The sequence below is a fragment of the Pteropus vampyrus genome, unplaced genomic scaffold (genome assembly GCF_000151845.1).
Source record: "Pteropus vampyrus isolate Shadow unplaced genomic scaffold, Pvam_2.0 Scaffold97, whole genome shotgun sequence".
NCBI classification, from domain to species: Eukaryota; Metazoa; Chordata; class Mammalia; order Chiroptera; family Pteropodidae; genus Pteropus; species Pteropus vampyrus.
This window is the reverse complement of record NW_011888878.1, coordinates 6,706,044-6,733,394: the sequence shown is the minus strand read 5'-3', so window position 1 is coordinate 6,733,394 and position 27,351 is coordinate 6,706,044. Positions and strand designations below refer to the sequence as shown.

General features: G+C 34.2%; 1 protein-coding gene across 2 annotated transcripts in view; it reads right to left on the bottom strand.

Moving 5' to 3' along the window:
* XRN1 (5'-3' exoribonuclease 1) overlaps window positions 1–27,351 on the bottom strand; it is a 117,541-nt gene that overhangs the window by 17,111 nt on the left and 73,079 nt on the right. For both annotated transcript variants that reach the window (XM_011364454.2, XM_023533166.1), the window contains exons 28-34: window positions 23,149–23,205; window positions 22,882–23,014; window positions 20,314–20,383; window positions 11,054–11,261; window positions 9,851–9,946; window positions 3,706–3,811; window positions 894–955 (exon numbers count right to left, since the gene is read on the bottom strand). In XM_011364454.2, the coding sequence (XP_011362756.1) occupies window positions 894–955; window positions 3,706–3,811; window positions 9,851–9,946; window positions 11,054–11,261; window positions 20,314–20,383; window positions 22,882–23,014; window positions 23,149–23,205 (732 nt within the window). The remainder of the gene's footprint in view (window positions 1–893; window positions 956–3,705; window positions 3,812–9,850; window positions 9,947–11,053; window positions 11,262–20,313; window positions 20,384–22,881; window positions 23,015–23,148; window positions 23,206–27,351) is intronic.

The window sequence follows — 27,351 nt, the reverse complement described above, 5'->3', positions numbered from 1 at the left end:
AGGCTTCATCAAAGAGGTCGATGGCACAAAAAGTTTATAAATGCTTTTTCTAAAAAAAAGAAATGATAGCATAAGAGTTTCAAAAGGAGAGGGCCTTAAAAGTCATGTAATTCAACCATTTTACTGACATCTAAATATGAGTTCCATTTATAGAGAAACTGCTATGTGCCAAATATTCTGCTAAGATGTCCTCTATAAATTTAATATATTACTAGTTTATAAGACCTAATTTTTTTCAAACTCTGTAGTAATAAAATATACATATAAAAATGCACACATCATAAGGGTATATGTTGAATTCTTTTAGATTAAAATTTTGTTGTACTTTGATTACAAAATACATACTTCATATCAAATAGCAGAAACTATATAAAAATAAAACATAAATCTCAGCTTCCCCCAACCAATCTAACTCTGTAGAATTAACTCTTAACTTTGCTATGTTGATCCATATACTTTCATTGTATATATAAACATATTTCCATATGTTTTATATATACACATATATACACTTATGTATGTAGGTACGTAGGTATGTATATTTAGACTATGTATATTGAGAGAGATAAGTGTTTTTTTTTATCTCCATTTCAAAGATGAAGACATTGAGGTTGAGAGATGAAGTGAAGTGCCCAACTACTAAACAGCAGAATCAGGGCTTCAGATATTTCAAGTTTTAAACCTTGGACTCTGGCTCTGCAACCTCCCATCCAAGTGAATGGCAGGCTATGCTTTAGCACCCTCATAAATTTGATTGAAAGGGCTGCAATATGCAGTTAGATGTCAAAGAGCAATAAAATGTTGGCTACTAGAAATTAAATTTTAAGAAAGCTTACCTGTCATAAAACATTAAAAAAAAACCCATAAAGATTTTTTAAAAAAGGGAGGCTTACCTGCTTATTTGAAATTTTTTGTGACCGACTCTCAGTTTTAGGACTCTTACACTCTTCTTTAACTAGAGACAAGAAAATAGAAATTTTAGTAAATAAAGGAACTTGCTAAATACCAATTAAATTTACCAAATATTTACTACCACAAGGCACTTTGTTAAAAATTCACAGAATTCCAAGAAGGCAAAGGCCCCTGACCTTGAGGAACTTATAATCTAGATGAGGGGGAGAAGGGACACTCACAGATAACAAATATAATGGAAAAGGAAAGGTAGCATCTAATTGAGCCTTGAAGGATAAAGGTTTCCAAAGTGCTGAATAGGAGGCTAAGTATCCCAGGCAAAGGAAATAATAGGAGAAAAGACATGGAAACAGAGGGCGAGGAATGTGTTTATAAAACTCTAAATAGACCAGCTCCACTGGAGGTTAAGAAGTATAATGGAGCTTAAATGAACTAAAGAAGCACATTGGAGCCATAATCTCAGAAGTACTGAAGACTATGGAATTAAACTGGTAGACAGTGGGTAACCAATCTGAGCAGGTAGTGATCTGATCAGAATTGTGCCTTAGGAAGAGTAAAATATGGCAGTGGCTTATTGAACAGATAGGAAATTAAGAGACCAATTAGGAAGCCGTTTTAGTAGAAATATTAAGGTAAAATTGGGGGAATGTTAGGAGAAATGAAAAAGATGAATTAGAAGAGGAAGGAGGAAAGGAAAAAGAGAAAGAAAGGAAGGAAAGAAGGAAGGAGAGAGGGAGGATGGGATGAAGGGAGAAGGGGACTAAGGAAAAAGGAGAAGGTGAGGAAAGAAGTAGGGAGGGAATGAGATGAGTGAGGAGAGAAGGAAAAGGGCAAAGCTAGAAAAGGAAGAGTGGGAACAGAGAGGGGGAAAAGAAAGCAGGAAGGGGGGGAAAGAAAGGGAAAGAAGTAACCTTGCAAAAAGGATGAAACAAAAAGGAAAACTGATGGGTATTGACATTAAACCTTCATAGAGACACACACAAAGAAAACTAATTAGAATTCCATATACTGTGAATAGTTTACATACATTTATATAAACAATAATTTGAAGAAAAATCACAAAGTATTTCAATTAAATATAAAACTTTAAGGTATATTTATTAGATTTATAGGGATATTAATCTGTATTTAACTTAAAATGTAAAAATGTAGAGCACAGATATTGGTACAAAAAATAGTTTAGCAGTTATCAAACTGAACCAAAGTTATAAAACAATTAAAAAAAATAGCTTTTTAGGAAAATATTTTAAAGAACTACTTTAATGTTACATGTACTATATAAATACATAAAATATCATGAATAATTAATATTTAATAAGTTAGCATCAGGACTGTGTACTTGATGTTTCCTCTGACAGAAAGCTCTTCAGCAAGCTTTCTGCATAGCTTATCCCATTCCACTCCCATTTTATTTGGGTCTCTTTAAATGTTATGTCAAACAGGCATTCCTTGACCATTTTATTTAAAATAGGACCCCTATCACTGAGTATGGAATTTATTATTTATTTGCCTATTATAAAATTCCACTTATTAGGTAGAAAACTTGGCTGTCTTGTTCACTCGTGTACTCGCAGCAACTAGAACAGTACCTTGCAACTTAATAAGTAGCTACTGAATAAATAAATGAATGAATAACAAATGAACCAAAGTTTGAACATGAAGAGCTATTTCCTGCATTTTGGGAATACTTTGATTAAGAGAAGAGAAAAAGTGCAAGATTAAGATTCTCATCTCTGTACTTGCATCCCTTGCTGTGCCTGGAACACAGTAGAAACCACTGAAGGAAAGAAAAGAGTAAAAATATACAAACTAGGAAGGAGAATATTAACAACAAAATATTCGTACATATTTTTAACTAAAATCTGTAATACAGTTTGGAGAAATTTAATTAGCAAGTATTTACACAAAAAAGTAACTGAATTACTTTAAATAAAATTTATCTCAAAAAATAGTGGGGATACATCAGCAAAAATGTCAGCAGAGGGATCTCTAAAAGTTCTCTCCTCCATAAAAGCAATGAGAAAATGGACAAAAATTACCAGAATCCAAATTTTCAGAATGATGGAAGTTAATCAAAGGTTTACGGCAATCTGAGGAATGTTTACTCAAGATTAAAGACTAAATCTTAATAAAGAACATCTAACTAAAATCCCACGGCTAATATTATACTTAATGTTGAAAAACTCAAAGTTTATCCCTGAGATCAAGACAAGATAAGAATGTTCACTCTCGCCACTTTTATTCAACATCATACTGGTGGTTCTAGCCACCGCAATTAGGAGAGAAAAAGAAATAAAAGGCAACCGGATTATATAGAAAACAGTTCCATTGACAAGAGCAATAAAAAAATACTTAGAAATAAATTTAACCAAAAAAAAAATGCAAGATTTGTACACTGAAAACTGTAGACATCACTGAAAGAAAATTAAAGACCTAAATAAATGGAAAGATATTTTGTGTTCATGGATAAGAAGATTTAATATTGTTAAGATGACAATACAATACCACCCAAAGTGATCTACAGATTCAATGCAATCCCCATAAAAGTTCCAGCTGCCACTTTTGCAGAAAGAGACAAGTTGATCCTAAAATTCATATGAAAATGCAAGGGGTGATGAAAATGTACTCAATTTAGACAGTGGCACTGGTTGTATAACTTTGTGACAATACCAAAAAACTACTGATTGAATACTTTAAAAGGATGGATTTTATGTCATGTGAATTATAACTCAGTAAAGCTGTTAATATTAATAAAAAGAAAGCACCAGAGTTATAGTTTAACTTAAAACTTACATTTACTGTGAGGCTCATGTTTTCTCTGCTGACATTTAATATTGTCATTTAAGCCAGATTTATGATGTTGAGTTACTTGACTTATTTCTTGAGGTAGGCCTGCACCCTGAAAGTTAAAATTCTTATAAATGATTTAAACAAACTCTTAATAGTATAGCTACTTCTTTTTTTAATGATTAATAAATAATTACTTTATTATTTTTATAATGATTAGATTGCTCATAGAAAAAAATTAAGGAATGCAGAAAAGCATAATTTAAAACACCACTCAAATTCCACCACCCAGAAATAACCATTATTAACATAATGACCATCACTCCAGACATTTCTCTATGTATTACTTAGCTGGCAAGATACAAAGAAAATTATCATTTTACAAAATGCCTTTCTATGGAAAAAAATTAAATCTAATTTTGCTTGACATTAATATATAAACTAAGGAAAAGATTAAACTTTAGGGAAATGTTTCTTCACAACAGAAATATTGGCTTCTAAAGATCCCCATAGATTTGCTTCAAAATAATCTTATCTCTGGGATAGGTGGGGGTGGGAAATGAGTAGATGTTACAGAGGAACATGTGCAAGGTAACAAATGGGTACCTGTGGGTTCATATTCTTTTGACTTCATTATTTTAAAATTTCCCATTAAAAAGCTTTTGAAAATTCATCATTTCTGCCTCTGTTATGAAAGCTGAGGATATTAGCCCTCTTTCATCCCTTCCCCCAATACCTGATTTTTAACTTTTATACTGTCAGGGTTTTCCAATGATGGAAGACTACTACGAGAGAGCAACACTGACTATAAAGCTATAGTAATTGAGATAGTATAGAAATGGCAGAATCAGTAAAACAGCATGAGTAAGTTTCATCTAAAGATCATATCAGATCTCTTTGTTTTCTGATATTGAGAGGAGGCCTGAAGTTAAAAAGATATAACTTTCCACAGTTGAAGTGGAAGAGGAAGCGAAAGCATAGGTTATAGATCTTCAATACAAATTTATGATTTCATAAATTTTGCTTTTGGTGTGGCCTATTTATTTTCTTCTGAGCACAGACAAATGAACACTGGGTACAAAGGCACATCGTGTCCTAGTTGGCAGTGAGCACGCTTGAAAATAGTTGTGATATGCACCAGAGTGTGAAGGAAGGTCCAATGAGCTCATATGTACAGAATCAAAAGGGCCAAGAGATTTGTCTGTATAGCACAATGCTTGGTGGGGTTTTGGGCTACAGCAGTATATTATGGGGATTTTGATTCTAAGGAAGGGAATTAGAACATCAGGATCAATAGATTGGTATGAAAAAATATTGTCGGAGTGTCTATTATGTGCCAGGCATGGTAAGATGTACTTTGCATTCATTATCTTAATATCACTATAACAATACTATAATCATAAAAATGCTATGGTAGATTTTGATTCCATTATATAGATAAACAAACTGAGGCTCAAAGTGATAAAGTAATTTGGTTATAGAACTAATAATAGGAGAGTTAACATTTGAGTTCTAACTCTAAAACCCATGTACACAGTACCATTTCAGAGAAAAAGGGTGCCATGTTTAATTAGAAAGAAAATATCCTAGTTTTGCATATAGTTTTTTGGGTTGTTCTATTTAATATCTACATAAAGCTGTTTACGTTAGTCATGTTGCCATGTTTTACCAATAAAGGCTTGAATTTTTTTTTTGAAGTTTTTTTTTTAGAGTAGTTTTAGGTTCACAACAAAACTGAGAGGGAGGTATAGCCTCCCCATTATCAACACCCCTCATGAACCTACATTGACACATCGCTATCACCTAAAGTCTACAGTTTACACTGGGTTCACTCTTGGTGTTGTACATTCTATGGGTTTGGACAAATATATCCACCATTATAGTTGAGGACAAAAAAGGGACTCTGTAATAAACCTAACCAAAAGTAATCTTATGGGATGATCTGATCATAAATACCGAACTTGGTAGCTCACTGTGGGCAGTATGCCTCAGGTCTATAACTTCCCTAGTGAAAGGTTATCTTTGCCTTAAGCTAAGCCTTGTCCATTGTTTTTGTGCATCTAAGTTAATACACCTTGGAAATGCCTCTTTTTTCAGACCCCTAGTAACCACGCTCAGGAAAGTATATAATCTTAACTGGTTTGTAATCCAACAGTAGATATTTTCTTTTCTTGCTTTTTCCCACATTCATGTAATTTTCCTTACCTTCCCTCCTTAATTCCGAATGTATAAAAGAAATTGCAAACTGTCATTCTGGGGAGCATTTGAGATTTTGCTTCCTGGCATGTTGTCTGTTTTGCTCAAAGAAACTTTCATAAAAATTCTTTACGGGTCTGGACATTTCTTACATTGACAGTAGTATTGTACAGAGTATTTTTCAGTACTCCCCCTCCACCCCCCAAAAAATCTGTGCTTTGCTTATTCATCCCTCCCTCTCTCCCTAACTCCTAGCAACCACAGATCTTTTTAACTGGCTCCATAGTTTTGCCTTTTCCAGAAGCTTGAATACTGGTTTTTTTGTTTTGTTTTGTTTTGTTTTTTTAAGTCACGCTGAGTTTTCTAGAATTTTGTCACTGGATGAGTATCAGGCTGCTTTTTAATGTCTCATGGATATGTGTTACATGTGGTGGCTCATAACTCTTGGAACAAACAGGAGATAAAACAGTGGAGAAGTCAACTGATAAAATGAAATAGCAATCGATACCAGAAGATGCATGCAGAAGATTCTGAGGAAATAAAACATCAAGTGTTGAGTTCCATCTCAAGGAAATAGGTGGTAATATGACTAGCAGACCTTGATTGAGACTTAGGGGAATTTTAGTAGTGAGAAAGGAAAGGCATCTTAAGTGGAAGGAACAAGAAGAACACATAGCCTGTAAGGGGAATTATCTATTTGTGAGAAAGGGAATGTAAAGAGAGCAATCTGACTGGAACAGACCATTAAACCAAATGGTTGGACATACATAGCTCATATAAGAATTAGGTAAGGTTAAATTATAGAAGGACTAAATGTTAGTTTGAGTTGAGGCTGAATACCAGTAGCACTAAACAGTGAGCCTTATACATTCTAAATATTTGAACACTATTTTGGACTGAAAAAAATCTCCAAAGTGATCTAAGTCTAATAACTTAATTTTGTACATGAGGCCAAAGAGGCCCAGGGAAATCAGATGTGCTCAATCCGAATCACAAAACTTGATTTCCTGATTCTGAGTCCAATAGCAGATTTATTATACCACACTGTCTCAGGGCATAAACTTGAGTTCAAACCCAGGAACTCTTATTAATTAGATGCTTTGACTAATTATTCTACAAGGCCACGACAGGTTAAAGGATGTTTAGGAAAGATTGATCAGACAGTACTATGTAAGAAGAACTAAAAAAGAAAGAGATAAGAAACAAAAAACGCACATAAGAGGTTAATTTAGAATTGGAATGACAATCTAAGGTCCAGTAGTGGGAGTAAACAGTTTGGGATGTCATTATAAAAAAAATATTAGAAATAATGGGTAAAATGTTTTGATTCTATGCTTTTCAGATTATACAGGTGGGGAAAATGGTAGTGTTAGGAACAAGAATAAGAGAGGAGGCCAAAAGTGAGGTCATTTCTGAGATGTCTTGAGGTTGAAGGGATGGTGGGCATCCATCAATATCTGTTTTCTAGAAAGTTGGAGATATTGAGTTAGATCCTGTTTGAGAGGTTGGAATTAGAGATATAGATTGTGTGGTAATTAGCAGAGAGGTAAGAGCCAATGTCACAAGTCAAGCAATAAGGCAAAAGGGAAAGAAAACTGTTCTTGAATTTTATGGAACAGTCTCAGTGAAAGGTTATAAGAACAGAGGTTAATAAAAAAGTTGAACAAATGGAGAAAGACAAGACAGAACTCAGGGTAATGTCTCCTTTTAGAGCAAAACTCCTTCAAAGAATTGCATGTATTTGCTGCCTCCAATTTCTCTCCTCTTCTTTCTTAAATCCACTCTAATCAGTATTTCACATCTCTCACTCTACTAACGGTGCTCTTGTCAAGGTTCCCAAAGACTTTAATGTGCTAGACTCTATGGTCATTTCTCAGTTTTTACCTCAATTGATCCAAGAATAACATCTGACACAGCTGATAACTCTGTCCTTTTTGACATCCATTCTTCACTTGGCATTTAGACACCACCCTGTCCTGGTTTTCTTCTGTTTCACTAGCCATTCCTTCTTAGTCTTCTCTGTCAGTTTCATCTAACCTCTCTGACTCTTTAAAGATGGAATTCTCTAAGGCTAAGTTATTGAACATCTTCTCTATCTACATCAACTTTCTTGGGTATAGATAAATAGATACAGTTATACAGATACACACATACACATATGTACACGCAACACGCACACGCACACGCACCCCCCCACACACACTGACTCCCAAATTCTCTCTCCAGTTTGGACATCTTCCATGACCTTTATACTCAATGGCCAACTCTACATCTCCACTTAAATGTTTAATATACATTTCACACTTAGCATGTCCAAAACTAAACTCTAGATCTTCCCCCACAAATCTACTCAACCTGCAATCCTCCTCATCTCTATCCTTTTAGTTACTCAGACATTAAGAGTCACATCCTTTAATCCAATTTTTCCCTTTTACCCCCATATCTAATTTATCAGATAGTAATCTCTCCCAAATATATCTAGAATTTGACCAGTTCTCACAGGTACCTACTACCCTCGTCTTAGGTCCCTATCAACTCTACTTGGTTGACTTTAGTAGTCTCCTAATTATTCCCTGTTCCCACCCTGGCTCGTCTACATTCTAGTCTCAAGAGTGATCTTATTAAAATATATGTCAGATCATGTCAATCTGATACTCAAAACCCTTCACTGATTTCCCATCTCACTGAGTAAAAGCCAATGTCCTTGTAATAACTGGGAAAGTCTTGCATGGTATCGATGTGTCACTTCTCTAATTACATTTTCTATAACGTGCCATATTAATTCATCTATAATGGTCTTCTTTCTCTTCCTTGAGTATGACAGGGATCATCTCCCCAAAAGGGCCTTTGAATTTGTCTGGAATACTTTCCCCTCTGATATCTATATAACTTACTCATTTCATTTAAGTCTTTGCTCAAATGTCACCTGATAATTCCTTTTAAAACTACAAAATCTTCCCTCTGCTCCTCCCAACATTTCCTATCTTCTTCTCTGCAATTTTTCTCAAACTTGTATATTATGGTCTAATATACCATGTAATTTACTTATCTTATTGTCCTCTTCTCCGAGGATATTAATTATATGAGGGCCAGGATTTTTGTTTACTCTCACTGCACAGAACAATGTCCGGCACTCAATAAATATGTGTTGAATGAATGATAACAAAGCACTCCTAAAAAATGACTGGTTAGCAGTATCAAATAAATTAAAGAGGAAAAGAGTGTTTGAAAATCTATATATTAATTATACTTAGGCAGAAATTATTTATGGATGATCTAACAAAAATTTATAACATATTTAAAGCTTATTGGCAGAGGAAACCTGTGTATTTTGTCACTCACTTTCTATGTTTATTTTACCATTATTCCCTTTGTTATTTTCCCCTCTCTTGCTCTGATAATGCTACCATCGCTGGAAGACATTAGAATAAATGAGACCCTCATGGTGCAGGCTACTGGCTTATAAACTTGATTAAAATATTCTAAGAAGATAGGTTAATAACTTGCAAAAAATGTATTAGAAATTCATTCTTCTTTTTCTTTCTTTCTTTTTTTGTCTGAGTCTATTCTTTTAGCAGAATTTCTTTCCTCTTCTTGATCTCTATCAAGGAATATGAATTTTCTCATCTCTAAGACAACCAACTGCCAGCATAAAGCTATACATTCAAGAGGAAATTAGTAAGTTAATGAGTGTCATTAAGGCCTTTGTTTAATTTAAAATATTGTTAGTATGATTTTGTACACAACTAAAAAAAATCCACAACTGATTTAAAAGAAAAATTGTCTATATTCTCACTCATTGGTCCAAAAACTTTTATATATGGATGAACAAAATTATGCAAATTCCTGATCAAAACTGTTATTTCTATTTTATAGGCTTTTAGGAGGAAATTAATCATTGCATACCTGAAAAAGAAATATAAAATTAAATGTCCATTGAACAAGGTATACTAACCTTCTCTTGTAGAGTTGGCTGAAAGTGTCGAACCCTTCCAGATCCCTGTAAGGACTGCCAAATGTTGCAAAATTCATCATCATTTTTAGTAGGTACCTGGAAAACACAAAAAATTTCTTAAGGAACTGAAACATAAAGAAATAAAGATTCATATTAAAAACTAAATAATTTATTCATTAAAATTTTCTAGCAGTAAAGAGGATATTTAATTTTCATTATTTGGAATCTCATTTTTTCCTCTAAAGGTCAGTATAGTCATCATAAACATATTAAATTGGAGTGAAAATGGCTTTCTTCATATGTATTTGATTTTTATTCATTTTCCTGTAAAGTATTTAAAGCATAATGAATGCTATAAAAGATTATACTGAATCAATATCCCCACCAAAGGTATTTTTTTGTCTTCCAATGCACTGATACATTATTTCATTTAAACTAACATCTAATGATTTTATTTTAAAAAATCTCATTTTACGTAAAAGCAGTCTAATAGATTAAAAATGAGGTATTACTTATGGGGAATTGATTTCATGCAGATTAAAACTCTGGAAAAATATACATCAAATTAACAGTGGTTACCTATGAGATTTAAAAGAATTTTTTACTTTGTTTCCTTTGTTTTTGTCTTCTTATCTATGCTTTCTAAGTAGTCTGTAATAAACATGTATCATTTGGATTGAAAAGTGTGGTTAAGATCTGTAGCCATGGAATTAAATAAAGTTAAGTGTCTCACACAAAACAATTCAATTTTTGTCACCAGGAAGATGAAATAAAGGATATTACCCATGAGTTGCATGGTGGGAACTTGAAAATTGCTTTTGATAAACATGATATAGTCCTCTCTCTTTTATCTTTTGAATTTGTATAATTTTATAGCAAATAGCATAGGACATTGAGATTATATATGAAAAAGGTTAAATATTAGTTTAAAGTAAATAAAGAGAAAAAAGATATTCTCAAGCTATTGTTATTTAAATGGCTTTCTTCTTTAATATAATTTTATAACATAGGGAGAATGCTAATAATAGCATTCTTTACTAGCTTATCAGTTTAAAATAAATCTTAAAATAAAATAAATTTAAAATAAAATAAATTGACCCAAACCAAAACTTTCTTAAAAACTAAGTCAAATTAGTTTTCCATTTATAGTCTGCCTGTGATGTGTAAAGGAGGTAGAAAGAAATTAAAGACTAAGAGTCTTACTTGTGTAGGAATAAAAAGCGATTGAGGGGAATGGTTCAGGCCTCCCAAATGCCCAGATGAAATTGATAAACTTGAGCTACAGTGATTCACAACTGGCTGCGGTTTCACAATGGCTGTCAACTTCTGATTTCCAGTTTCAGAGCGACTCCCATGAGTAAGGTTCACCAAGGCACTTGTTGGCAGTCGATAACCCCTACCAGGAGAGCACCTAAAAATAAAAAGTTGTATCAATGTCAGAGGGAAATAATACTAACTGTGCAAGGGAAAGAATCAAATAATTTTGGGGTGAACAGTCCATAGTCCAAATTAATAAATATTAATATTCAGTAGAGGATGAAATCATAGAAAAATCTTAATTTATAAGATGATGTTTTTCTGAAGAGTATCCAAATAAACTATTCAGTACTGTAGGGGTGTGTATGTGTGTATGTTAGTTTGCCTTCAGAAGGCTTGCAATATAATAGCAGAGAATGACTAAAAGTCATTAAAAAGACTGATTTGTACAGTCTGAGTTATGAAAGCCCAGGAGCTATCCAAGTGTGAAGCCATTCTCAGTATGGCTCTATCTATGCAATAGGGCAAATGTTAGCTTTGATCACATTTGTCTACTATTCAATTGTTTAGTCTAGCTCTTTTTTATCTTCAGCTTTTCATCTTAAAGTTTTGAAACTGGAAAGGCTTAATAGATAGATATTTGTGATTTCTTTCCTTCATGGCCTTGATAAAAGTGTCAGACAGTAAAGCAAGCCTTCTCTTGTCTAAAGTTTTCAACTCTATCACCTACTTTTTTCTCTCTGAGAATATAATTATCTTACGTTGTAAGATCATGGAAAAGTAGAATTATTTTATGAGAATTCTTTGTAAAATTTCTAGAAAATGTTTTTGTGATAACTACAGAAAAAGACTGCATTATAGAAATGAATATACTATAGGCAGGTATCTTTTACACAAATCTTTATCAGTCAAGAAATCCACTGCTCTACATAAGAGGGAAAAAAAGACATTGCCAAAAAAGTTAACCATCATAAAAATAAATTTTCAGATATTGGGCTTAAGTTATTTGTAACCAAATATTTTCATGAAACAAAATTAGATATGAGATCTAGACTCTGTTGCTGCATTTGAAGAATACAAACAGTAAAGTCTGTAAGTAACAGGCACATTCAAATTGCAAAACAACAACAATGGCATTCCAAAGTTGATTGCTTGCCATTAAGAACTAAAGATTGCGATTTTACACAAAGAAGCTGAAAAAGAGTAATCAACTTCTTATTTTATTTATCCATTAATTACAACAGAAGAGAAAAAGAAAAACTAAACTAAATTTAGTTAAATTTTCCAGTCAGTTTTTATTTACTTTTTTGACTTTTATTCTTTCAAATTTATTTTTAAATAATTTTTTTTCAATTATGGTTGACATACATTATATTAGCTTTAGCTGTACAAGATAGTGATTAGACACTTATTTAACTTATAAAGTGATCATCCTGATAAATCTAGTACCCATTTGACACCATACATATTTATTACAATATCATTAACTATATTCCCTATGCTACACTTTACATCCCAGTGACTGTTTTGTAATTACCAATTGTACCTCTTAATCCCTGCATCCCCACAACCCCCTCCCATTTGGCAACCATCAAAATGTTCTCTGTATCTATGAGTTTGTTTCTCTTTTGTTTGTCTGTTTATTTTGTTTTTTAGATACCATCTATAAGTGAAATCACATAGCATTTCTCTTTTTCTGTCTTATTTCATTCAGCATAATATCCTCTAGGTCTAATCATGTTGTTGCAGATGGCAAGATTTCATTCTTTTTTTATGACTGAGTAATACTCCATTATATATGTGTACTACTTATTCTTTATCCATTCATCTATTGATGGAAATTTAGGTTGCTTCCATATCTTGGCTATTGTAAATAATGCTGCAATGAACATATAGATGCATATCTTTTCAATTAGTGTTTTGGGTTTCTTAGGATAAATACCCAGAAGTGAAATACCTGGGTCCTTCTTTGCCTCTTGCCTTTGCCTTTGTGTTCAAGTCTATTTTGTCTAGCATATGTATTGCCCCTCAGCTTTGTTTTTTCATTTCTATTTGCATGAAATATCTTTTCTATTCTTTTACTTTCAGTCTGTATGCATCTTATCCATTCAGCCACTCTGTGTCTTTTAATTGGAGCATTTAATCCATTTACATTTAAAATAATTATTGATAGGTATGTACGTATTGCTATTTAATTATTCATATTTTTTATCTTTCCTTCCTTCTTAAAGAAGTCCCTTTAAAATTTTTTGTAATACTTGTTTGGTCATAATGAACTCCTTTAGCTTTTTCTTGTCTGAGAAGTTCTTTATCTGTCCTTTGATTCTAAATGATAGCTTTGCTGGGTAGAGTAATCTTGGTTGTAGGTCCTTGCTTTTCATCACTTTAAATATTTCATACCAATCCTTTTGGTATGAAAAGTTTCTGTTAAGAAATCAGCTGACAGTCTTATGGGAGCTCCCTTGTAACTACTGCTTTTCTCTTGTTGCTTTTAGGATTCTCTTTGGCATTTTAATTATGATCTGTCTTGGTGTGGGCCTCTTTGGATTCATCTTGATTGGGACTCCCTGCTCTTCCTGTATTTGTATGTCTATTTCCTACACAAGGTTAGAGAAGTTTTCAGTCATTATATCTTCAAATAGGTTTTCAATTCCTTGCTCTCTCTCCTCTCCTTCTGGTACTCCTATAATGCAAATGTTGGTATGCTTGACATTGACCAATAGGCCCCTTAAACTACCCTCATTTGGGGGGATTCTTTTTGCTGTTCTGATTGGGTGTTTTCTGCTACCTTATCTTCTAAATTCCCAATTCAATCCTCTGTTTCGTTTAATTTACTTTTGATTCCCTCTAATATAGTCTTCATTTCAGTCACTGTATTCTTCATTTAACTAGTTCCTTTTTATGTTTTCTATCTTCATTTTTATGTTTCCTATCTCTTTGTTGAAGCTCTCACTGAGATCACTGAGTATTATTATAACCAGTGTTTTGAATTCTGCACTTGGTAGATTGCTTGTCTCCATTTCGTTTAGTTCTTTTTTTCTGGAGCTTTGTTCTGATCTTTCATTTGGGACATGTTTCTCTCTTCATTTTGCTTGCCACTCTATGTTTCTTTGTAATAGGTTAAGCTACTATGTCTCTTGGTCTTGGTAGAGTGAACTTATATAGTAGGTGTACTGTGAGGCCCAGTGGTGCAGTCTCTCTGGTCATTGGAGCAAATGTTCCAAATGTGTCCTTTCTGTGGGTTGTGTGTGCCCTTCTGAATAGTTGAGCCTTGATTGCTGTTGACACATCAATGGGGGGGATTGGCCCTCAGGCTGACTGGTTGTGAGGACTGGCTGGTAACTACAGTAGAGATGCTGTTGTTATGGGGGCTGACCCTACGAAGCAGGAATTGCTTTACCAGGGCTCTAGTAACTGCCAAATCTAACCTTTGGGTGTGCTGTAAATAGAGGTAGTCGAGTGGTGCTCTGGAGTGGTCTGAAGCTGGCCACCAGATGTGTTTCTTCTGAAACCTCTTGGGAGGGGCTCTGTTGTAGGCCAAGGTCAGCCGCTGAGAACTGAGGCTAGCTGCTGTTAGTGCTGAGCTTGGGGGTTGTTTAGCAAGAGGTATAGGGCATGCTGAGGCCAGGTGATGTTTGTTTGGGGTTTGTGAAGTTTGAAGAATCTTAGGAAAATCTGTAGCATGAGCCAAGCAAGACAAGCCATTTGTATTGAAATACCACTAGAAGTGTTTTGGGTGGGCCTGCAAGTTTTGTGGGGTTAGGGTCTCAGGGAATCACCAGAACAGGGCAAATGGTATTAGCTAGACTGATAGAGACTCAGATATGGCACCAACCTGCATTTGCAGGCAGGGTGGTAGGAAGGACCAACAAAGGAACAATGGCTTCTGCCATCACTTCCATCTGGAAGAAAGCTGTCTCTCCAGCCCTTGACCTGAAGTCAAACAACTCAGATCCTCTCCGCATGTCCCTGGTGCTTTTTGAGTTGCTGCCCTAGTGCTGGAGCTCAGAGTGACTGAGTGCATTAGGAAGTAAGTCTGTAAGTGGTCCTTTAAGAGAAATGCCTGAAACTCCAGTAGCCCTCCATCTCACTCAGACACAATCTCCACTGGGTTTCACTGCCAGAATTTGTAGGGAATTCCCTCCCTGGCCCTAGAATCCTGGGCTGGAGAGCCTGGTGTGGGGCTAGGACCCTTTGCTCCTCAGGTGAGACCCCTGCAGCCAAGCTATCTTTCCCGATCTTTAACTGCCACATGTGGGTATGAAACCAGACCGTTCTACATTTCTACCCCTCCAAAAGTCTCCACATGGCTTCTTCTGTATATCCTTAGTTATAGGTCTTCTGTTCAGCTAGACTTCAGGTGATTATCAATGATGGTTGTTCTGCACTTTAGTTGTAATTTTGAGGTGGTTGTGGGAGAAGACGAGCACAACATTTATCTACTCTGCCAACTTGACCAGAATCTTGAGCCAATTTTTAGAAGAGAGAAAGAAAAACTGGAAAGAATTTCAATTAGTCTTTACAATACACTAGTGAAGTATATATCTTCATTATAGATGACGAAATTAAGGGTCAGATTGCTTTTAACTAAGATACCCAAGGTAACACAAAGGTTAAGTAAGAGAGCCTACACTTCATAATATTCCTTGGAGCCTCTCATTTTATCACGATCCTTTTCCTTAAACTTTAAACTGTGTTTCTATTAATGTTACCCCAAAATAGACTTGAATAACTCTCACCCATTTAAATTAAAATCAAACAAAGAAAGAAAGAAAGCAAGAAAGCTAGAAAAACCACAAATATGTAGAAATTAAACAACATGCTACTGAAAAACTATTGGGTCAAAGAAGGAATAAAAGAAGATATCAAAAGATACATAGTGGCAAATGAAAATGACAATAGGACATACCAAAAATTTTGGGATGCAGCAAAAACAGTAAAAAGAGGGAAATTTATAGCATTACAGCTATTTATAGCACTACCTCAAGAAACAAGAAAAATCTCAAGTAAACAGTCTAATATCACACTTAAAGAACTAGAAATATAAGGACAAATAAAGACCAAAGTCAGTAGAGGGAGAAAATAAAAATTAGAGCATAAATAAATAAAATATAGAACAAAAAGACAGTAGAAAAAACTTAATGAAACAAAAAGCTGGTTCTTTGAAAAGATTCATAAAATTCACAAACCTCTGACTAGACCTAACTAAGAGAAAAAAACTAAAATAAATAAAATCAGAAATGAAACAGGAGAAATTACAATGGACATCAAAGAAATACAAAGGATTATACAAGAATACTATGAAAGGCTATCCACCACCAAATTTGATAACCTAGAACAAATGGACAAGTTCTTAGAAATATATAATCTTCCTAGGCTGACTCATGAACACTGGAAAATCTAAATAAACTGTTCAACAATAAGTCATCAAAAACCTCCCTAAAAGTACAAGTCCAGGACCAGATGGCTTCACTAGAGATTTCTACCAAATATTCAAAGATGATTTAATGCCTAACCTTATCAAACTCTTTCAAAAAATTGAAGAAGAGACAATATTTCCTAATTCATTTTACAAGGGCAACAATACCCTGATACCAAAACCTGGCAAAGAAACACACATACAAAATTACAGACCAGTATCTCTGATGAATATAGATGCAAAAATCCTAAACAAAATACTAGCAAGTTGAATACAATACATTAAAAGGATAGATAATACATAATGAACGAGGAGAGTTCATTCCAAGGATGGTTCAACATACACAAAATAAAAATCTTATGATCATTTCAGTAGATGCAGAAAAAGCATGTGACAAAATCCAGCATCCATTTATGATAAAAACTCTCAATAGAATAGGTATAGAAAGTACCTCAACGTAATAAAGGTCATATATGACAAACCCTCAGCTAATATCATACTCCATAGTGAAAAACTGAAAGTTTTTACTCTAAGATCAGGAACAAGACAAGCAGGCCCTTTCGCACTGTTATTCAACATAGTACTGGAAGTCCTAGCCAGAGCAATCAGGCAAGAGAAAGAAATAAAAGGCACCCGAACTGGGAATGAATAAGTAAAACCGTCACTATTTGCAGATGAAATGATTCTACATTGAGAAAACCCCAAAGATCCTACCAAAAGACCATTAGAAATGATATACAAATACAATAAAGTTGCAAATTATAAAATCAACATACAAAAATCTGTTGCATTCCTATATATTAACAATGAAATAGAAAAAGTAATGAAAAAAATTCAGTTATAATTGCAACAAAAAGATAAAATACCTAGGAATAAACTTACCAAAGGAAGTGAAGGACCTATACACTGAAAACTACAAGACATGGTTGAAAGAAATTGAAGTAGACTCAAAGAAATGGAAAGGTATTCCATGTTCACAGATTGGAAGAATTAATATTGTTAAAATGCTCACAGATTAGAAGAATTAATATTGTTAAAACAGAACAAAACTCCTCATTTTTTTTGGAATTTTTAAAAAATTAATTTCAAGTATACAATACATTAGTTAGGCATCTATATAGTTCATCAAAATGATCCCCCCAATTGCTCCCTCCCTCTCCTGGCCCTCCACCTAATCAATATATTAGTGCTAAGTGTATTCCCTATACCGTGCTCCCCATCCCCATGATCATCTATCAGCTACTAATTTGTACTTCTTTAACCCTTCACCCCATTCTCCCATTCCCTAACCCCACCTTGTCTGTCACCAAATTGTCCACTATATTTGTGAGTCTGTTTTTAATCCTTAGATTCTGCATATAAGTGAAATCATATAGTAAAATCTCTCAATTTTAATGGAATCACAAAAGACCCCCAAAAGCCAAAGCAATCACGAGAAAAAAGAACAAAGCTGGAGGTATCACATTCCCTGACTTCAAACTATATTACAAAGAAACAATAATCAAAACAGTATGGTATTGGCAGAAAAAAACAGACACATAGGCCAAGGGAACAGAATTGAGAGCCCACAAATAAACTCACACATATATGTGCAACAAAGAAGCCAAAAACATACAATGGAGAAAGAAAAGCCTCTTCAATAAATAGTGCTGGGAAAATTGGAAAGCCACATGCAAAAAAATGAAACTAGACTGCTATCTGACACTGTATATAAAAATTCACTCAAAATGAATTATAGACTTGATTATAAGACCTGAAACAATAAAACACATAGAAGAAAATATAGGCACTAGACTTATGGATCTTGATCTCAGAGGGGTTTTTGTGAACTTGACCCCAAAGGCAAGGGAAGTAAAAGCAAAAATTAATGAATGGGATTACATAAAACTAAAAAGTTTCTGCATAGCAAAAGAAATCATCAACAAAACAGAAAGGCAATCAACCGAATGGGAGAAGATATCTGGAAACAATGCCTCTGATAAGAAGTTAATATCAAAAATATAAAGAATTCACACAACTCAACAGCAAAAAACAAACAGTCCAATTAAAAAATGGGCAGAGACTCTGAATAGTCACTTTTTCAAGGAAGACAAACAGATGATCAGCAGACATATGAAAAGATGTTTAATATCTTTTATTATTTGGGAACTTAAATCAAAACACAATGAGATACCACCTCACACCTGTTAGAATGGCTGTATTATCAATAAGACATAACACCTGTTGGAGAGGATGCAGAGAAAAGGGAAATCTGGTACACTGTTGGTTGGAAACAGTAAATAGGTTCCTCAAAAAATTAAGAATAGAGCTATCATATGTCCCAGTGATTCCTCTTCTGGATATATACCAAAAAAAATTGAAAACGGTTATTTGTGACGATATATGTACCCCTATGTTCATTGCAGTATTATTCAAAATAGTCACTATGTGGAAACAACCTAAGTGTCCTCTGACTAGTAATCAGATAAGATGATGTGGTACATATATACAACAGAATACTACTCAGCCATATGAAAAAAATGTAATATTGCCATTTGCAACAACACAAGTGGATCCTGAGAGTATCGTGCTAAGTAAAACGATTTAGACACAAAAGCAAAAGAACAAGAATATGATCTCAAGTATATGTGGGATATAAAACAAACAGTAACAAAAGAACAAACAAAACAAACTCATAGATACAGACAACAGAATGGTGGTTATCAGACGGAAGGGGAGTTGGAGGGAGGATGAAGAGAATAAAGGGGGTCAAATACAGGGTTACGGAAGGAGACTAGATGTAGGGTGGTGAGCACACAATTGAGTATACAGATGTTGCACTGTAAAGTACACCTGAAACTTATACAATGTTATAAATCAATGTTACACCAACAAATTTAATAAAAATAAAATAAAAAATACATTTAAAAAATAAAATTAGAAAAGAGAAAAAAAGAACACACAATCTGATCCTCTTCCTCTAAACCTCCTAACCTCAAATTACCTTTTCTCCCTTCATAGTCAAACTTCTTAAGGGTCAGCTCAATTTCTTGCCTCCATTATTACACCAACCATTCATACCTCAAACTACCACAATTTAGCATGAGGACCCACAACTCCACTAAAATAAATGATGAAGACTTAACATGTCGCTAAATTCAAAGAACGTTTTTATTCCTCAAGTTATTTAACCATTAAAAATGCAGATCTGATCATGCCACTTCTCTGATTTCGATGGTTTCACATTGTTTTAGGGATGAAGACCAAGATACCAAGATCCTTAACATGTCCTGAAAGTTGGCTTACAAACTTCCTGCACACTGTGGCCCTTGCTCTTCCCTCTCACTCTAATCTTACACAGTTACTGAAGTTTAGAAATATTTGCATTCTTTTAGTTTTTTGAATGAGTAAAAACGTTCTTTGTTGCATGTGCTATTTCTTCTTCCTGACTACCCATCATTCTTCCTCTATCTTTTCCCAGTTAACTATTATTCATTCTTCAAGTCTCATCTTAAATATCACTTCCTCAAGAAAGCCTTTCTAATTATAGAAACATGAACTTCTCCTTCCCAACACTTGTCACAGTTTAATTAAATAATTAATAGTGTAATCAGTTAATTATCTCCCACACGAAAGGGCCCACGAAGGTAGAAAACATGTCTGTCTTCTTCACTGTTATATCCCTAGTAGCAAGTACAATCTCTGGCACATAACAGGAACTCAAATAGTAGACAATAAACAAGTAATGAAAAGTCACTGGCCACATGGACATATTCACAAAGTATAATTATTATCTGGAAATGCAAACCTTATTGTTAAGCCTCCAGGAAATTCTTCATCAAATAATACTTCAAATAGTACATCAGCTTCTCTATTAGCTGTTAAAAAAAAAAGATTTTAAAAATTGTACGATGAAAAATCAACATTTGAGTTTTTGGAATATAAGAAGCATTACAACTATCAAAAAATGGTGTGGAGAAATACAGACAGTAAATGAAAAGTAAATAAGCTCACTGATTACCTTACTGGTATTAATTTAAAGTAAAATAATATTTTAAGTCAGATGCTGTGGGGGATTAATTATACTTTTCTCTCTGATTTTGTATGTATTTGAAATTATTCATAACGAGAGTTAATAAAAGATAACTTTAGAGTTTGCAGTTTAGAAGTCTTCCAATAAGACAGATAAAAGACAATGAAGATTTGAAAACATAGCTGCAATGAGGGGAATAGAATAGAAAAAATGGATATACTATTAGATAGAATTGGCAGGAGTTTGTGACCTAAGTAGATTAAAAAGGATAGAGATGCCAAAGATGATTTCAAGGTTCTGGCTGAGATTACTTGGTAGATTATTGATGTCATAACTGAGACATGAGACTCATGAGAAAAACAGTGGTGCAATAAATTTGGATAAGAGCAGAGAAGAATAAATTTGGCAGAGAGCATGATGAGATATATCTGACAAGATTAAATTCACCTACAAGGCCAAGGTAAAATAAATAATTAGCTATAATGTTTTGAATTCTAAGCTCAAACTAATAGAGTCTATCTATACAACTTCAGAATTGTCTCTCTCCTTCTCTCTCCCCTCCCCCCAACTGCCACCTTTCCATTATATTGATTCTGTTTCTCAGGAGAACTCTGACTAATACAATTTCTGAAATATGCCAGCTCCTGTTTGAGATGTCTCCCCATCCCCAGTCCCTTATTGCTCAGTTGAACCCAGGCATGCAGAATTCACCCATTCTCCACCATCCCACTGTACCTTTCAACCTGACACTTAAAATCTAAACCCAAGAAAGTAAGGTTCAATGAGAGACATGACTTTCTCTTCTGAAGGATTAATAAGGCCCACCTTCTAGGTTCCCACTTCCTGTTTATGGATAGGTCCACTTCCTCAAAAGATTATTGATATTTGGTCACCCCTTTAGTGGAGATGACTATGAACATGAGGTCTTAGTTGAAGGCAGTAATGACAAATATTCCTCTTTCTATTTGCAGCTTTAAAAACATGAAAAAATTCTACGCGGTCACTATTACTGATAGGAGTTGTCAGAAGAAAGGAAATTTCTGTTATCAGAGTCCTAAGGCCTTATTAGGACAACGTAACTAGAGTACAATCCAATAAGCTCAATATCTGAACAGATGATGCAGGGGTTGAACATATAGCAGCAGGAGGGTTGCTTCATCACATCCATCTAACTCATACCACACCTAGCCCGGACCCTCCTTTCTCCATTTCCAGCAACCAGAAATATATCCAATAATAAAAAAAAAAAAAAATCAGAGAAGAAAATTCTTTTAGAGTCAAGTAAGCAGGGACAACCCCAAGAGGTTGTGCAAATGGAAAATGTAGAGAAACACTGCTCAAAGTTAGGTAAGAATCAAGAGTTTAAGTCCCAGCTCTGCAGGTGAATCACTTCAACTCTCAGATGAGGAAATAACACCTATTTCTCAGATGGTTGTGAGGGTTAAATGAAAAATATTAAAGTGCCTGGCTCATTGCTGGCACTAAACACGCAGTTCTCTTAGGCTCATGGCTTGCCTGCTCTTCCTTCTTTCTAGACAGTGAGATCAAGGTTGAGTGCCTGGGACATGGTGGGACAGTGCTACCAGCACCCTGATCCTTGGGCACCTGATTTAAGGCTTTATGCTGAGTTGACATTTTTTGGAATCTATGTCACAAAGCTGCTCACTCCAGGTACCCCTCTGAGGCATATTTAGATCCTTAGCTGTTTTTCTCTCCATGCTCTCATTTTTTTTTTTTAAGACGACTTAAAATTTACCATCTTAATCATTTTTAAGTGTATAGTACAGTACTCTTAACTATATGCATATTGTTGTGCAACAGATGAATAGGTCTGTTTTATATACATAATCTAGCTGTATTCATAAAATTCAAATTTATATGCACATTTAATTCAAATCTGTTAACTGTAAATAAGCTCATACTTTATGTTTGTTTATTTTTCCACAGAAAGCAAGAGATTACATTGACAATTAGGGTAAAGCTCTGAGCAAGGTTAGATGAAAGCCTAACTAAGAAGAAGTGATGAAACTTTTCCCTCAGTTTCATTAAAATGTATGTACACCTGCCAAGGTCCTGTATAATATTAATGTGTTATATATAAACTACTAAATCCTTAGCAGCCCTGATTCAACTTCCTCTTTTTAAAATCATGTTCTAGATGATTATACAAGACAGAAAAGGAGAATTTTCTCTAGAAACTGAAAAAAAAAAATAAGTAAAACATAAAAGGATTGTTTTTTTTTCTGACTTATACTTATTCTCTACTTAGATATGACACAGAAATCTGTGTTCTACTTTACAGTATTGATGTAGTTGAAGACATGTCAAGTACTGAGATATTACCCCCTTTAATTCCTATGATGGTGCCCCGAAGGCCAACTGGAACTGAAAAGTTCTCTCTCACGTTTACAACACGATCAAATAGACGAAATTCTGCATCCCGATCAGGAATGACTCCATGCTGCTGTTCTAAAGGCTAAAGAAAAAAAACTTTAATTATTATTATTAACTCTAATTTTTAAAAGTTTTTAAGTAATATATTGAAAACAATTTGTTTCTTCTATATTTTCAAAGTAAAAACAAGTCTGAATTCCTTAAGAGGAAACTTACTCTGTACAGCAAATGGGGCTTCACTGTCACTCGCACCTTCTTATTATTCTTTCTTTGCTGAGAAAAGAAAAATTTTTAAAAATATTTTTAAAATATGAAGTTATAAATTTATTCAGTACTCGTACATGTCTGAATTTTAAAAAGGCAAATCAAATGAGTAATTTTAAGAATATCTGAAGTTCTTCAGAGGCAGCAAGGAGGAATAATAAATAATTAAAGTATTTTAAAGTAAAAATTTTTAGGTATAAGACATAGAAAAATGTAAAATTGTACGTATACAGCCTGATGAATTTTTATAGTATGAATATATCTATGTATAATCATACCTAGTTCAAGAGAGACAGAATATTATTAAGCACAACATAAGAACCCCTGTATGGTGATGTCAGAAGCATGGTGGCCTGAAAGATGTCCCCAGATTTCTCCCCTTGAAATAAGAATAAGCTGAATATCTAAAACTCAACAAATAACATCTAACCTACACACAAGCACGTCGGAGAGAGTGATCTGAGCATAACAGCTTCTAGGACTCAGAACTGCCTAAGTCTGGGGGATAGATTGAGAGGACCAAAGAAGTGGCCTCTCACAACTGGAACTCACTGCAAGAGGAGGGGGAGAAGAAATTGCAGCAGGATCCCAAATAACCCTGCCTGAGGAACCTGTGAGATCCACACAGCGGAGCCCAGGGATCAGAGTAGAAAGTGAACTGGGAACTAACTACAAAGGGGCAACTGCAATCAGGCAAGAGAAATAAATAAAATACATCCAAATAGGAAACGAAGAAGTCAAACTGTCACTATTTGCGGATGACATGATTCTCTATATAGAAAATTCTAAAAACTCCACAAGAACACTACTAGAAATAATAAGTAAATACAGTACAGTTTATGGGTATGATATCAACATTCAAAAATCCATAGTGTTCCTATATTCTAATAATGAAGTGTCAGAAAAAGAATTGGTAGGGGGTAAGAGAGGAGGGGGGAGGTAGATGGGGTAAAGGGGTCAAATATAGGAGGGTAGGAGGAGGGTGAAGTGAGTAAAGGGGATCGAATATATGATAGCTGAAGGAAACTGGACTTTGGGTGATAAACACACAATAGAATATACAGATGCCAAATTATAATGTACACCTGAAAATTATATAATTGTATTAACCAATGTTATCTCAATAAACTTAATAAAAAAAAAAAAGAATTGGAAAAAATAATTCCTTTTGCTATTGCAACAAAAAGAATAAAAACCTAGGAATAAATCTAACAAAACATGTGAAGGAACTATATAATGAAAACTGTAAGATCCTATTAAAAGCAATTGAAGATACAAAGAAATGGAAAGATATTCCATGTTCTCGGGTTAGAAGAATCAACGCTGTTAAAATGACTATATTGCCTAAAGTATTATACAGATCTAATGCAATCGCCATCAAAATCCCATCTGCTTTTTTTTTTTTTTAAAGAAATAGGACAAAAAATCATCAGATTTGTATGGAAGCACAAAAGACCCCAAATTTTCAAAGCCATCCTGAGAAAAAAGAACAAGTCTGGAGGTATCACTCTGCCTGACTTCAAATTATACTACAAAGTGACAATAATCAAAATGGCATGGTATTGGCAGAAAACCAGACACACAGACCAGTGGAACAGAATTGAGGTTACAGTAGTAAATTCATATTTATATGGGCAAATAATTTTCGACCGAAAAGCAAAAAACATACAGTGGAGAAAGGAAAGCCTTTTCAATAAATGGTGCTGAGAAAACTGGAAAGCCACTTGCAAAAGAATGATACTAGACTGTTGTCGATCACCACACACCAAAATTAACTTGAAATGAATTAAGGATGTGAATATAAGACCTGACACAATAAAATGCATAGAAGAAAACATAGGAACTAAACTCAAGGACCTTAGACTTAAAGAGGATTTTATGAATTTGATCTCAAAAGCAAGGGAAGTAAAAGCAAAAATAAATGAATGGGACTACATCAAACTAAAAAGCTTCTGCTCAGCAAAAGAAATCATCAACAAGGCAAAGAGATAACCACCCAAATGGAAAAATATATTTGCAAGCAACGCCTCTGATAAGGGCCTAAAAACCAAAATACAAAGAACTCATACGACTCAATAACAACAACAAAAAACAAATGATCCAATCAAAAAATGGGCAGAGGACCTGAACAGACACTTCTACCTAGAGGATATACAAATGGCCAACAAATATATGAAAAGATGCTCAACATCACTAGCTATTAGGAAAATTCAAATTGAAACCACCAGGAGACACCTGTTAGAATAGCTATAATCAACAAGACAAGTAATAAGATATGTTGGAGAGGATGCAGAGAAAAAGGAAACCTCATACAGTGCTGATGGAACTGCAAATTGGTACAGCCACTAAGAAAAACTGTATGGAGGTTCCTCAAAAAACTAAGAACTGATTTACCATATGATCTAGCAATCCCTCTACTGGGTATTCACCCCAAAGACTTGAAAACCCATATCTGAAAAGATATTTGCACACCTATGTTCATAGCAGCATTATTCACAGTGGCCAGGACATGGAAGCAACCAAACTGTCCTACGATAGATGATCGGATAAAGAAGCTGTGGTACTTATATACAATAGAATATTACCAAGCCATAAGAAGAGATGAAATACTGCCATTTGCAACAACATAGATGGACCTTGAGATAATCATGCTAAGTGAAATAAGCCAGACAGAAAAAGTTGAAAATCACATGATATCACTTATATGTGGACTATAAATCTAAAAGCAACAAACATGATAAACAAACAGAGACTTATGGACATGGACTATAGACTAGTGGTTACCAGAGGGTTGGGGGGGAGGTAGATGGGATAAAAGGGGTCAAATATGTGGTGACATAAAGAAATCTAACTATGGGTGGTGAGCATACAGTGCAATATATATATATGCCTTATTGTTGAATTGTGCACTTGAAACTTTGGATTTTGTTAACCAATGCCACCTAAATAAATAAATAAATACATAAATACATAAATAAGGACACACACACACACACACACACACACACACACACACACACGAACTGCTGTATTCCCTTCCCAGTTACTACGCTTCCCAAAAGTAACCTTACTTCTAACACAAAAGATTATAGTTGTTTGTTTTGAACTTTATGTAAATGCTATTCTATTCAAACGCTTTTTTTCACTCTAAAAAAATTGTACACAATGGTCAATAAAAACATATTTTTTTTTGATAAAAAAGGTTTAAGTATGACAATACTGTGGGTTTTGTGGCTACTTTAAAAATTCTAAATGCAAGGTCCTTGCTTTTAGAATCTATTGTGAAACTAGCTTTGATGTTTGAATCTTTGATCATCTAAAAAATGCTAGAAGAAGAGTTTTGTCCTATCTTCACCACTTGTTAGGTCTGTGAACTCATACTTAACTTGAGCATCAGCTTCCTTCCATTTAAGATGGAAATAATATTACCTGTTCTACCCAATAAAAATGTGAGAATAATTTATATCCATTGTAATCTATAACTATCATTGACATTAAATTTTTTAAAACCTGAATTCTTATCCAATATGAAAAATGTAAGCATTTACTTATATGGCAGCCACCTACCTTTATGGAAATAAGTACAAAAGGACACAAAACTGCCTCAGACTACAGAAAACACACACTATAGAGTTCATGTATTTATAGCCTATAAAATGCTTAAGCCTTTAAACAAGGTCTATTTTCTTTTATTATAGAAACATTTCATTAATTCTTTTGACAAATATTTACTGAATTCCATTTATGTGCCATGCATTATTGATTTTGCTGCTGGGGATAAAACAGCAACCTGTTCTTTTATTCTAGTGCAGGGAAATATATAAAGAAAACATATAGCATATCTGAAGGTAAAAAGCATAGTGAAAAATAAAGCAGGTAAAGGAGGAGACCAGCAGTGTGGGGAGAGATTGCAATTTTAAATAAGGTGAAAGGTGAACAAAGTATTTATGTTCCCAGATGAGAAGGACTAATAAGAGTTTAATTGGCACTCACTGGTAATAACAAAAAGGAGAAAGAATAAAAAAAATTTAAAGTATTCTAAAAGCAGGACTGAAACTTCCAGTCAAGATGGCAGAGTAGAAAAATGATGTGCTTGCCTCATCCCAGGACCACATCGAAATTACAACTAAATTATAGAGGAGCCACCTTTGAGAA